The following is a 13,911-nucleotide window of genomic DNA, read 5'->3' on the forward strand; positions in this document are numbered from 1 at the left end:
CTATGACGACCTTTTTCTGCTCAGAGACTCTGGTTTCTTTGTTGCTTTTGCCACCACTTCCTCTTCTCCAATATTCATTTTTTTTTCCATTGCTTCATGCCACCAAATCCTCTCCTCTTCCCAATAGCACTCCCCTGTCCACCCTCTGTTCCTAAGACTGCCCGTTAATGCCCCCTCACCCCTGGATCTGGAGCTCAGAGTTCCTTGGCCCTCCCATTTCATCTCCAACCCACAGTCATAAAGTCTGTCAATTATATGTTAATTTATATAAAGGATATACACGCAGAGCATTTAAAAATACATAATATGATCAAGTAGATTCAGCATGGCTTCATGAAGAGGAAGTCATGACTGACAAATTTATAAGAATTCTTTGAGGAGGTAACAAGCAGGATCGATTTTAAAAAGTGAAGCAGTATTTTATTTGCATTTTAAGAAGGCATTTGATTGGAAACCATGAATTAATAAAAGAGCCATGGTGCTCGTGATTAGCTAATAAGTAAAAGACAATCCTCCGTCCATGTTCATATACTGAGTTTGTATGAGGAATATGAAGAAATGAGAGGTTGAATAGACTGGGCTTTTACTTCTTGGAATACAGAAGAGTGAGAGGCAACCTTATCAAGGAATAGAGGATTTTTCGGGGCGGGGAGGCAAAACTTGACAGAGTAGATGCAGAGAAGTTCTTTACCCTGGGCAGGAATATCATTAAGACAGTTGAGGAGGTAAAGAATCTGTGGAGTTCTTTACTATGGAAGGCTATTGAGGCTGGGTCATTAAGTATATTCTGTGCTGATGCAGGCATTTTTGTTCAGAAAGCTAATAGAGGGTTTGGGGGAAAAGGATGATGAGATCAACTGTGATCTTATTAAATGTCAGAGGAGACTTGATGGGTTGAATAACTCGGTTCTGCTCCCATGTCTTACTGTCTTGAGGTGGAAGCAACTTCACAGCATGTGGACGGGTAAACTCAACTCCAGATATGCCACATGCAACTACCCATCACCTGCAAGTTCCAGTGAGTCCGGAAGGTTTAATCTCTTCTTGCCCTGTTCCCCCTCCCCTCCAAAAAATGTTTCGCATCGGGTCCAGATCCAAATTGTGACGTTGAGCTGCTAACCTGGTCTCCTGATGTAGAAGTGATTTAAAGTAAGTTTGGACGTCAACTGGAACATGAACAGGCCCGTTGGCCCACCATGTCTGTACCAATTATGGTGCCATTCTAAATTAATCCCATCTGCCTGCTTATGGTCTACATCCCTCTGCCCTCCCTATTTGTGTGTCTTGTCTAAATACCTCCTAAACTTTGCCAGGAGATGTGATGGAAACAGATACAATAGCAATGTGTTCCAGGCACCTACCACCCTCTTTCTAAAATTAAAACTTGCCTTGCATATTTACTTTAAAGGTTTACAGTATACTTTTCTCTTGCTTTTAACCTCCCAAAAATTCATCACCTCACATTTTCTGGATTAAATTCCATTTGCCATTTTTGCACCCAACTTCCCAATGGATCTATATCCTGCTGTATCTTTTGACAACCTTCCTCACTATTCACAACTCCACCAGTTTTCATGTTGTCTGAAACTTACTAGTCAGACCACGTGTTTTCATCCAAACATTTTGAACAAGAGATTCCCGACTCTGATCCTTGTCGAACACCCTCTGCAATTACCCTCTACGACCAATGCAACTTCGTATCCAACTTGCCATAGGTCCCATGTGGCTTAATCTTCTGGACCAGCGTATCACGGACACCACATCCATGGATATTATCTATAAGATACTGAAAATAAAGCTTAAAAAGTAAAATAGATTTTAATTTGCCTCGAAAGTAAGTGAAATTTTCAGATTTTTTTTTCTTAAAGCGAGTGGGATGGTGATAATGGAATATTTCTCCTACAAATTGTGTCCAACGTTTGAATTAAATGCAAGCTTGTTCTAGTTGTGACCCAGAGTGATGACTCCACTTGTGTGGTCTGTCATAACTGGAAAGTTAAGGATCTCAAGTGTGAGTGTGTGCATGAATTAGATTGAGATTTTGGTGAATCACTTCAGATAACATGTCCACAATCAGCAGAGGACAACACTTCTGTCACGTGAGGTAGATTCCAAAAAGGCAAAAAGTTTTTGAATAGACTGCATTACTCAGTTGTTTAATGGCTACGTTTAACATAGTGACTTCTTCAATGATTACTTATTCAATTAGTAATCATTCCTTTTATTTCAAAATGATTTGTATGATATTGTTAAAAATGTGGCCTTTGTTTAGTTTTAACGAGAATCTAAATTGTGGTGAATACATTCAGTCTGTAAGCTTTATGACCAAATAGAAATTCAACTGAATTGTAGCCACCAATATTTCTCAGTCACTTGTTACACATTTTTATAATCTAAAGGTTTAATGAAAGAAATCAGACATTGTGCTGGATTGAAGGGGACCTCAGTTAGCAGGCCTTACTGAAAGATTAAGTTCCCTCCCTGTTTTCCTTTCAGATAACAACTCGTTTAAAAAGTACCCTAGTGAGTTTGGAATTTCCCTGCATGTGATATCATGAATAGAAAGTTGACGCACAAGCTACTAAATTTACCCGTGATGTCACAGGAAGGAAGGTTCTAGACAAAGGATCCACTAACCAGTAGCCTTCAATGAACTAATTGCATGTTTCACACTGGCAGTTTATCAAGTACATGAACAAGAAGTTGGGTTGAAAATAAATTTGTTTCAAAGTATGGAGAAAGTAATGACTTGTAAGCAATGCACGTGTACCTATTGTGAACAGCAGAAAACCATGTTGCCAGTCAGTAAAATACAGTTCAGCTTTTCTGTTCTCTGTAGTGTCTGTTATAGCAGATTAGATCACAACCTATTCTTTCAGCGGGTTACACTGCAAAACCTGTGGTGACCGAAAAGGGAGAAAAGTGAAAATAGGTTTAAACAAAATTCACTACTGTTGGAATGCAAAACAAAAATGTAAATTAGGTGCCCCATGACTCTCTAACCCCCTTACATGGTCGAATGGTTAGGCATGCAGATGAGGAAGCTCCCAGGTTCAGTTAACGTTCTGTGCAGACTTTTATTCCAGACAGAAGTTAGAGTTCACTTCAGCGGCCTCAGAAGAAAAATGAAATTGTTTAGCTTTCCGATTCTACTGATCAAACTTGCTGTGCAAAAGGATCATGAGTCACCGTTAACCAGAAGGGAAGGGGAGATGAATTCAGGTAACAGTGAAGCCAGCAGAACATAGTGGCACAGACCCATTTAAGAATCTATAATCTATTTCTCATTTCTTTTTATTATAGGGTCTGTTGACCCAAACAGCAAGAATTACACAATCCCAAACTTGAAACCTGGAACAAGATATATTGTGTGGATGACAGCAGTAACTAGAGCTGGTGAAGGGAAAAATGGAGAACATCATAGGTTTTATTACAGCCGTGCAAGTGAGTGAGTGTAACAATGCTGAATGTTTCAAATGTGAACAACTGTGCATGTTTAGCATGCGACTGTGTAGTACAAACATTGCCCCACTGCACTACCCCCTCCCTGTCCCGGTCCCCATTTTACTCCTAGATTGCATTATTTGATCAGTAACCACATCAAACAGAAGTATGAATAAGATACCTATCTTCCCACCTCTGGAACATCAAAGCCCAGATGTACAGAGGGGGTACAATTCTAAAATTTAAAAGGCATCTGGATGGGTTTGTGAATAAGAAGGGCCAAGATGAGATCGGAATAGCAGGTTGGTGTGGACAAGTTGGCCCAAAGAGTCTGCTTCCATGCTGTATGACTCTGTATTCAGAGATATTGGGGCCTCTGTCCTGACATTGACTGTGTGTCAAACTGTGGATGGACAATTATCCAGCATCTGCAACCCTCCATATTTGAGAGAAAGGTAAGCAATTAGATGAAATGTCAGAGTTTGGACACATTCCAGCATTGATCAAATGTCTTTAGTGGTTTAGGAGGAGTGGAGAAAATTGTTTGAGCAGAAGAGGAACCAGTTCTCACTGTCGAAGGGCAAAGGAGTTCAACATTTTGAATTAGAAACTTAAGTTGGAATGAGGTTGATTAGCTAGCTGAAGTTGTTTATTTTGATCAGTGAATTTAAACTGAAATGTTCTTTTTCCTTCAGGTATTCCTCCACACTCTGACGGCAAGTCTATCATAACGGTGGTCTTTGCGTTAACATTCTTATTTGCTATCATAGCTTCTGGATTTTGTTTATGGCAATCAGTGAGGAACAGGTAATAAATCTGAAATTGTGCTTTACTCGTGATTTAGTTCACTTTTTTGAAGAAAAAAAATCAATCCTCCCTACGGTTTATCAGTTGAGAATTTCTGGCATCATAAAAGGTCCAAACAGCAGATTAAATAAAGCAGTATTTAATTTTAAACACTGAATTACCATTCAGCATCTTGCAGCCTTTCAAAGCAATCAAGAATTGCTTCTTTAATTTTGTTTAATTGTACTGATTAGTGAAGAAGAAACTTAATTCGATGGTATCTTCTGAATGACCTTCACTAAGATGGGACAAATGAGGGGGAACAGAATTTGAAGGTTGTAAATCTTTAGAATTCCCTTCCTCAAAAGGAAATTTATGTAGAATCTTCAAATATCTTTAAGGCAGAGATCAAAAAGTTATTGATTTACCAAGGGAATGAATTTTTTTTAAATCAACAGTATGCTGGAATGTGGAATTGAGGTTAAAATCAATTCAGCTTTGTTCTTATTGAATGGCAGAGCAAGTGTGAAGGGCATTGCATTATCAAAGGAGGAAGAATGAACCTGATTTTTAATAGATGTTTTCCAGGTCAGAAGTAAAGCTTGTTTTCATTCCAAATATTTATGTTCCCCTTTTTTAAAAAAATATTGCTACAGGTGAATCACATTCAAGTACTCCAACCAAGTTTCATAATGATTCTTAACTACATTAAGTACCAACATGCACTGGACTCCATATTGGCTTATAATATTAGCTACATACAATCTTAAATTAATTGTCATTTAACCCATAACTCACTGAATCAGTGGTGCCAATGCTAAGATAACAGGCAAAGATGGCACTGCTGACATTCTCAATCATGACACCCCTCTCTCAACCAGGATGTGTTTGTGCATGATGTTCCTGGATCACAGAGATCATGGAGCCACTGTAGCTCATATTATTCTGACCAGAGAAAGAATCCACTGCTGGGTGCCTGGTTTACTTTTAAAGTCACAGCTTACAGCAGTTGCTGAAGGTAAACTGATTGGTCTTCAGGCTCCACATTTTTTTTTCCCCCCTCACTACTGCAAACAAATGCTTCTAGGGTGATCTGAAGGCTTCTCCTTATCTTGTTCACAGCCCTAACTATCTCTGAGAACTTATCAATCAAGTTGTGAACATGCAGAGGGCCTTCGTTGTTTATAACTGGTCACTAGCCATAGATGATACTGTTCTACTTATACCAGCCTATGCTTCATTTGGTTATAATCCCTCAACGTATTTGTCGTCAAGCAGCTGTGTAAATGGTGCCTCCAAGGAGTGTCCAGTTATTTTGCTTTCAAATATGCAACAATACTACTGGTTGTTAACATTTCTCACTTTAGTCTGCAATTAGAAATAGAAAAAAAAATTATTTTTGCAAATGACATTGCAAACCTGTGTTTCTGCATATGCAGTCACTGTTTTACCTAGAGGTGGCACTGACAAATGACTCCCACAATTAAAGTTACTAGGGAATGGACAATAATGCCTTTGCTCAAATTTAATTTATATGAATAGATAATATACTGACCTCATTTATATTACATATTACTGCAGGATATGGTCTATATTGTCGAAACTCTTAGCTCAAGTATATGTAAGAAACATTCCTGATCCAGCTAATTGCACTTGGGCAAAGGAATATACTGCTCTTAAGGTAATGGTTTGTTCTATGAATATTGCATTCTACGCTAGCATTAGTTGCGATAGTAATTAGAAGTTATTTGGAGAATGCTCCTTTCATTTCCACTGTCTTTTGGGTAAGAGAACAAGAGACCTCCATATATCCTTTCAAACAGATTTTCAGGATCAAAACAATGCCATGTGGAAGGCATTCATGGACTTAACCTGTTTTTGTAACACTGATTTGAGGGTTGTATTGCTGTTATAACAGTGTGCTGACTGGCTGGCTGCCTCATTACAACCCTGATTATAGTTGTTAAAGGCACTCCTCTTCTACCCCTTTGTATAGTGCTCCGGCTAGTGGCCAAAATGTTCAGCGTTATCCACTCCAAACCAGGAAGGAGGGGAGAAAGCAGTCATCATCCCTTTGTAGCTGCTTTAATTGTAGAGTTCAGAGTTCAAAGTTGTTAATATTGCAGAATATCTCCCATAATGGGGAAAAGAATCTGGCCAAAGCACCGGCAAAACTGATGAAGAAAGCACAAATGAAAGTTTATTTATTTTAAATAAATGCTAAGCCCTAAGAAAGGAAGGGTGATATTATGTATTCCTTTGTCAAGCCATCTCCTCCCTACCCCCTTTCGTCTCTGACCGCCCGTCATAACAATTCTGCCATCAGTTACTTTGGGCTTAAGCTCTAGCATTGTATCTCCACATCGGACCCATAGTTTATTCCTGTCATGCTAAAATCTTTAGCTTCCTTTTGACTTAGTCTGACAATTAGCAGTAAAGCTACCTTGGGAACAAAAGTCACTAAGGGGTCACAAAGAAATAAGCTTGTAAGGTCTTAAATCATGCAATCAAAACTGTTACAGCCACCTAAGGGCACTGTGTAATACAGCACCCAGAAGATTATATCCTTCCACTATGCGAGTGTCAGCTGGCATTGTGCTCAAGAGCCTTGATGAATGAACAGGAACTGTTTCTAACAGCATATTAAATTAAATATGACACAGATGCTTTGTGAACTCGACATCCTGCAAATAAAATTCTCAAGCTTTAAAGACATTATATCTCTCATTATTGTATCAATTTTTATCTTCATTCCAAGTGAGAGACACCAATGTATTTCTCTTTTTGATAATCTGTGCATTTAACTTCGTGTTTTGCTTGTTTCACTGAGTGATGCTACTTGACATCACCAGTTTCAGGACACAGACTTAGTGCCAGGTTCAAACTATCTTTGCATCAAAGCACAAATATTCTGACAGCATTTGCCACTGACTTCCAAAAGCAGCTACCACTTTGTCACTGATTACAAAATCCAGACAACCTATTAGCCCCAGGTTGCCAAATGAATTTTTGATTAGGTGATTAAATAATTGTTATAATTTTAAACAGTTACTCTTCCAAGATTTCATCATATTTTCCCATACTGTTCCTGAGTTTGCTTAATTTTCTCACCACAGGGCAAGATGGATTTATCATACTCTGACTTCCAAAGTGAATCATCATTAACTTACGAAGATCCCGAGACTCTGCAAGTAGAGGAAATATCACCGGAGCAGGAATTCTGTTTCAATATGGAAATTGTTGATCCAGATCGGTGTAGATTTCAATCATTAATACTAATTCAGTCCACAGCTAGTGAACTGCAACAGCAAATGGAACTCAGCCAAGGAGATCTCTCACCAAAGAATAGTGAAGAGAACATTCTGGGTTACAAGTGCCAACTCCCTTGTTTATACATTGAAAAGGTGCCCACAATGGACATTAACCAGCACTCTGATTCAAATAAACCCACAATAAACCAAAATACCAATTATATTCCTTCCAACTTCCTACATGTGATGGACAATGCAACAGAGAATAATGATGAAATTTTTGAAGATTCATTTTCATTCATGCCTCTTCCTTCCTTGGCTAGGATGGAAATCCCCTATGGAGGGAAACTAACATTAGATGCAGTGAAGATTGACTGCAGTTCACTTGTGGAATAAGATTAAGTACATTTAATAAGTCTCTATTGATGTGTAGTGTTGCTCTAAGTGGCAACTGCAATTATGTCTCTTAGCTTGTATGCAAAATATCTCGAGAGACAGGGTCATAGTACTATACCATCAGGGCACGTAACCTAATGGCAAACAGGCCATTTGCAACTGAGGGCAGTATGTTATATTTTGTCACGCAATTGCTCTATTACATACCAATCTTTGGCATTGTCACGTGCAGATATCAGGAGCTGATTAGGTGATTAAATACATTTGTTACAAATGCATTTTCACACTATGTACCCCATGTACAGTTCATGCATTAGTTCTCTAATACTTAAGTATTAAAGAGACAAATTATCCTCAATATTGACTTTGCTTCTTCCCTTCATAATCTGATCCACCGCCAATGCTGGAAGTCTGCTAGATATCCTTAAGTTCCCAGACAGCATTCCCTCTCCACTAACCTAGCCAGCTCCCTTCCTGCTCCCCTCACTTATCCCTTCTCCCCTCTCCTGTCCTATCACCCCCACCTCGCCTACCCTCTCCTCTCCTAGACTCCCACTTTTTGAATATCTGAGGTACAGCAATTGAGTTAGTGTATGTTGATCCAGCTACACTTGCTCATCACTGTTCTGAAAAAGCCATAATTAACATCCATTCCATTTCACAGCTTCGTATTACAAACGGCTTCCTCTAAAATTTACAAGTCTAAACAAATCTAGCAACTTCATAGCTGAAGTGGAAATGCATCTGACAGCAAAGAAGGTATCTAAGTATTTGCTATTTTGAGGTAACATTTAATGATTTAGAATTTTTTTTTTCCCCAATTGTGAACAATGTAGTATCCATAGCAAGAAAAACATTCCTTAACCTCAACGGAGAAGATAATGCCAAATTCAATATTACTTTGCACCTTGTCCTCCAAGAAGTCAGAATAAGACGATGCTCATCCCATCATCCATCAGGTCAAAGGGCAAAATCTGATTTTTGCACCAAACAGGACAATTATATATCATTCAATGCAGACAGGAAGCCACACAAAACATTACTGCTGCTGGAAATATCAACTATTATAACAGCATTCATTGGGTATGTCAGTTTTTGTTTGTTTTCCAGTATGCTTACCTAAGTCACCATGTTGTTTGTCTGAAAGACTTTAATGTGCTTTCCAGCAACAGCTACTGAGGCCTTTTTTTTTAAAAAGCTCACTGGAACAATCTTGCAAAGCCCCAAAAAGTATGCACATCTTGTGTGTACTTTTAAACTGGCATGTGTCTGAAGATACTCCTTTATTCCAAAGTTGAACAGAAATGGTATAACAGTATTTATTTTGAAATCCTCATTGGCAGCCATTCAGGGTTAATACAATACTAAAATTTCAAGAAGCCTCGCCATCAAGGTGGCTCAACAAATGGAGTAGAGCCCAGTCTCAAAGTAAATGCAAGCTGCAGCACTGAGCGACCAGTCTCTTCTCAGCAGGTGGTTAGTAAAATGGCAGGAGGTATTACCAGAAGATAACAACTAAGATGTGGATACATTGGTATTCTATTAAACAAAACAATGCTACTTGACAAAAACACTATTACCTGATCCTCTCCAACACAGATACTGCATAGTCCAGCAGGGCTTGTAATATGAAAAGTGAGTAGCAGAGGGTGGGAAATTGAGAAGTTAATATTTTTTATTTATTCACTGAGATATGGCAGTCCATTGACAAAGCTGAATATCAAAAATGGAATTGCCACTGAGATGGTGGCAATGAGCCATCTTCATGAACACAACCAACTGGCTTCCACATCACTTCAGAACCAACTATGTTGTTTTAGGGCTGGACTCGAGTTTAAGATCAGACTATGTAAGAACAGTTTTCCCTGACTGGTAAACCAGATAGTGTTCACAACAACTCAGTAATTTCATGGTCACCATTACAGAATCTATCTTTCTGTTCTGTATTAAATAACTGAATTCAAGTTTTCCAGCTGCCATGTGGACATCTGCACTCATATCAAGATCATTAGACCAGGCCTTCAGAATGCTAGCTCAGAACCACAGCCATTGTGATATCATTTGCATAATACTTGCAAACCACAAAAAAAACTGGCATAAAACAATGTCCCTTTCAGTCAAGCCTGCTCCTTTTAACCAAAATATTCAAAAAGATATTTCAGTAAATGCTCAGATTCTACAACTGAGCAAGAGTTAGGAGGCAGCATAATTCTACTCCCTGTAATGTCAAACCACAAAGGATAACTTCTCCCCCAAAAATCTCTTGGGACAAGTAGTATCTTTCCCATTCTTAAACAGAAGCAGCTCCCAAAACTTAATGTGACAGGCACACTACAGATCAACAACATTTTAAATTACATGGGGACAGAGTTCATCTATGCAGAAATAAACCAAAATCCTGGAATTCATTCGGTACACACACCCTTCACACCTATTTTTCAAGTTAAGAAATGCATATTTTCAAGCAGTATTACAAAAAACTATCAATCCATGAACAATGAATAATTTCTGAAAATTTATTATGAAAACAGCTTTTTTCCCCTCTGCTACCATTTACTTTGTTTGTGGATATAAAACCAGCTACCAACATTTGTTGCTTCTGTGTAGCAAGAGAAGTCCATTTCAACAATTCCAGTGGACAGTTCGTAAGTATGAACAGCATGGATGACAGTTCTTTTTTTTTTTCCTTTTTTTTCTGTTAATATAGTTGAGACAGGTTCCTTAAGCATGCAAGCCTCACTGAGGGGCCCCCCTCCCCGAGGACTTCAGGCCAGGCTGACAACATCCACTTAGGCCAGGGCTGGAAAAGCTTCCGGATCATCAACATTTGGAACGGTGATGCTTGACTGCAAAACGAACAGAAAATTTGGTCAGAAATCTCAATGGCCAATGAGAAACAAAACTCGAACTATAAAACAATATCTGCAACGACTTAGAGCCTGTAATAACTAGCTTTAATTAAAATTACAAAATGAAATAAAATTTGCTTGCACACTACTTTGATGAAAATGTTAAATCAACTTCCATGTAGCATCCTCAACATTTCTTAATCATGTACTTATTTAAATGTCTTTTAAAACTCATAACCATACCCTATCCCACCCTCTGGAAGTTTGTTCTAACCATGACCAAGAGTGTAAAAAAGTTTGCCCATCATGTCTTTTTTAAATCTTTCTCCTCTCACCTTAAAAATACATCCCCTAGGGAAAAGACATCTGCCATTCACCTTACCTACACCTCTCATAATTCTGAAAACGTCTACGGAGGTCACGTTTCAACCTGCTATGCTCCAGTAAAAGACGCTCCAGTCTACACAGCCTCTCCCCATAACTTAAACCCCCCATTCCCGACAACATCCTAGTAAATCGCTTCTGAACTCTCTCCAGCTTATTTATATTCTTCCTGTAACACAACAGCCACAGCAGTGCAGAACAGACCTCACCAATGCCCTCTACAAAACTTTACATCCCAACTCTATACTCAAAGGTCTAAGCAATGAAGGCAAGCTTGCTAAGCACCTTAACCATCCTATTTATATCTGATGCAAACTTCAAAGAATTATATACATGAAAACTAGATATTTGCTCTGCAACACTAAACAAGGCCCAACTTTTAATTGTAAAAGTCTTGCATTTGTTTGTTTTACCAAAACGCAATACCGCGCACTTATCTGAATTAAGCTTCATCTGAACTTCAGTCCATCATTGCAAATGATCGAGATCTCTTGTGATCTTAGATAACCTTCTTCACTGTCCACTCTATCACCAATCTTGGTGTCATCCACAAACTTCTTACCATGCTTTCTATGATCTCATTTAAATAATTTATATAAATGACAAGAGTAGACACAGCATCAATCCCTGTGGAACACTACTGATCACAGGCCTGCAATTTGGGGGGGAAAACCCTCCACCGTCATCGGATTCATTAACAGCAACAGACAATGTGATTAACTAATTTGCCTACCACGCAGAATACTGAACTTCAAGCAAATGACGTCCACCAATCTGCCCTCAATCTTCTTGGTTACATGTTCAAAAAACTTATTCAAGTTTGAGACACTATTTCCCCTCACACAAAACCACACTGGTTATCCCAAAGCACTCCTTGCTTCTCCAAATGTATATAAACATAATTTTTCCGAATCACTTTCAACAATTTATCCATCAATTCAAACATCTATAGTTCCCACGCTTTTCTTTACATCTCTTCCCAAATATAGGCAAAACATGAGCCATTCTCCAGTCATCTGCACCTCACCCATCATTATAGATGGTATTGATACTTATGCAAGATGCCCTCAATTTTCTCCCTTACTTCTCACAATGTTCTGGAATACACTAGATCAGGCCCTACAGATTTATCCACCATTATATTTTCTAAGGCCTCCAGCACTTGCTCTTCTGTAATGTCAACTGTTTTCAAAAACATCAACATTTATTTACACGAGTTCCATAGCCTCCATTTTTCTCCACTGCAAAAAGTGACTTGAAATATTCATTTCATATCTCTCCCATCGACTGAGATTCAACACAATGATAACCTCTTTGATCTTTAAGTGCCTCTCTTTATCTTACTCTTAATGTATTCATAGCATTTATTTGAATTATCTTTAACATTATTTACCAAGGTGCTCATATTCGCTTTGCCTTCCCGATTCCCTCTGAAGAATGCCCCTACATACTTTATACTGTTTAAGACATTCATTTGAATCAAGTTGTTTGTCTAACAGGGATTCTTCTTTATTCTTGACAAGAAACTCAATATCTTTACTCATTCATTGTTCTCTCATCCTACGAGCTTTACCATTTCCTCAAGAACATAATGACACTTCAACTTTTGAAAGTTTCCCACTTCTCAGATGTCCCATTACCTGCGAAGTCTACTCCAATCGATTTTTCAAAATTCTTGTCTCAGACTATTAAAATTTGCCTTACTCCAATTAAAAACTTTAATTTTTATAGAAAGCTTATCCTTTTTCATAATTATTTTAAAGCAAACAGAATTATGATTAGGCCTAAAGCATTCCCCTGTCACTTCCGTCACTTGCCATCTTATTACCCAAAAGAAGGTCAAGTTTTGTTCCTTCTCACCATACCTTTAACACAACGGTAGTCCCAATTAAATATGTGGAGAATTAAAATCACCTACTATTACAACCTTGTTATTCTTACATATCTGAGATCTCCCTAGACATTTCCTCAATTTTCTTATTATTGGGACATCTTTAGCTTAATCCCATCAAGGTGATCATTCTGTTTTTATTTCTAATATAAACCCGTAACATTTTCACTGCACAAATTTTCAGAAATATCTTCTCTAGTTGCTCGGTAGTCGTGAAAAGGACCACACAAATGCAAGTTTTTTTTAAAATTAAAGCCATTAAATTAATCAAATAGTGCAGTATCTGAAAAAGACAAAATTTCTTGCGAGTTTCCAAAATAGAAACAAAAACATTTGTTGTGAAAATGTCACTTCACGTATTGATGTATGAAAAGAGGCACTATGCATCCATCTGCAATGAGAAAGCATTTAAAGGCTATTTGCGCATTTCAAGTAACAACCAAGTTACATATTACAAGCAGCATAAATGTCTCAAAATCAAGAACACCCAGTGCTCACTCACTAAACTAACCACTCATGCTCAAATCTGACCCCACAGTCATGTAATCAAAGAATGCCAGTGTTCGCAAATGAAAACATTTTCATTATCAACAACAATTCATTGAATCTGGTCATTAAGGCTCCAAAAGGGTTTTTAGCCAATATGAGTACTCCAAGTTGTACCAATGTGACAAGCCATTTACTACACTGGACATTCATGTATTTTAAAGAAAACCTGAATTAAAATTTGAATGATAAACTAAGCCATTAAGACGACTGATGTTCATTTCAAAAGAAGATTGACAACATTTGAAGAGTTTTGACAGCATGATGGCACAGTGATTAGCACCAGTGCTAGGGACCAGGGTATGCACTTTCTCCCCGTATCTGCATGGGTTTCCTCCTGGTCCTCTGGTTTCCTTTCAGTGCC

At 38.2% G+C, this 13,911-nt stretch overlaps 2 protein-coding genes across 5 annotated transcripts in view; one reads left to right on the plus strand and one right to left on the minus strand.

Annotated features, from left to right (window-relative positions):
- The window catches only part of il12rb2 (interleukin 12 receptor, beta 2a), a 50,005-nt gene extending 41,770 nt beyond the window's left edge, over positions 1-8,235 (plus strand). The window contains exons 13-16 of the mRNA XM_048539798.2: positions 3,304-3,444; positions 4,140-4,251; positions 5,812-5,911; positions 7,347-8,235. Coding sequence (XP_048395755.2) covers positions 3,304-3,444; positions 4,140-4,251; positions 5,812-5,911; positions 7,347-7,877 — 884 coding nt within the window. The 3' untranslated portion in view covers positions 7,878-8,235. The remainder of the gene's footprint in view (positions 1-3,303; positions 3,445-4,139; positions 4,252-5,811; positions 5,912-7,346) is intronic.
- Positions 8,236-10,379: 2,144 nt separating this feature from the next.
- LOC125456562 (SERPINE1 mRNA-binding protein 1-like) overlaps positions 10,380-13,911 on the minus strand; it is a 34,859-nt gene continuing 31,327 nt past the window's right edge. For all 4 annotated transcript variants that reach the window (XM_048539801.1, XM_048539802.2, XM_059647879.1 and 1 more), the window contains one exon: positions 10,380-10,723. In XM_048539801.1, the coding sequence (XP_048395758.1) occupies positions 10,667-10,723 (57 nt within the window). In that variant the 3' untranslated portion in view covers positions 10,380-10,666. The remainder of the gene's footprint in view (positions 10,724-13,911) is intronic.

The sequence above is a fragment of the Stegostoma tigrinum genome, chromosome 8 (genome assembly GCF_030684315.1).
Source record: "Stegostoma tigrinum isolate sSteTig4 chromosome 8, sSteTig4.hap1, whole genome shotgun sequence".
Taxonomy (NCBI): Eukaryota; Metazoa; Chordata; class Chondrichthyes; order Orectolobiformes; family Stegostomatidae; genus Stegostoma; species Stegostoma tigrinum.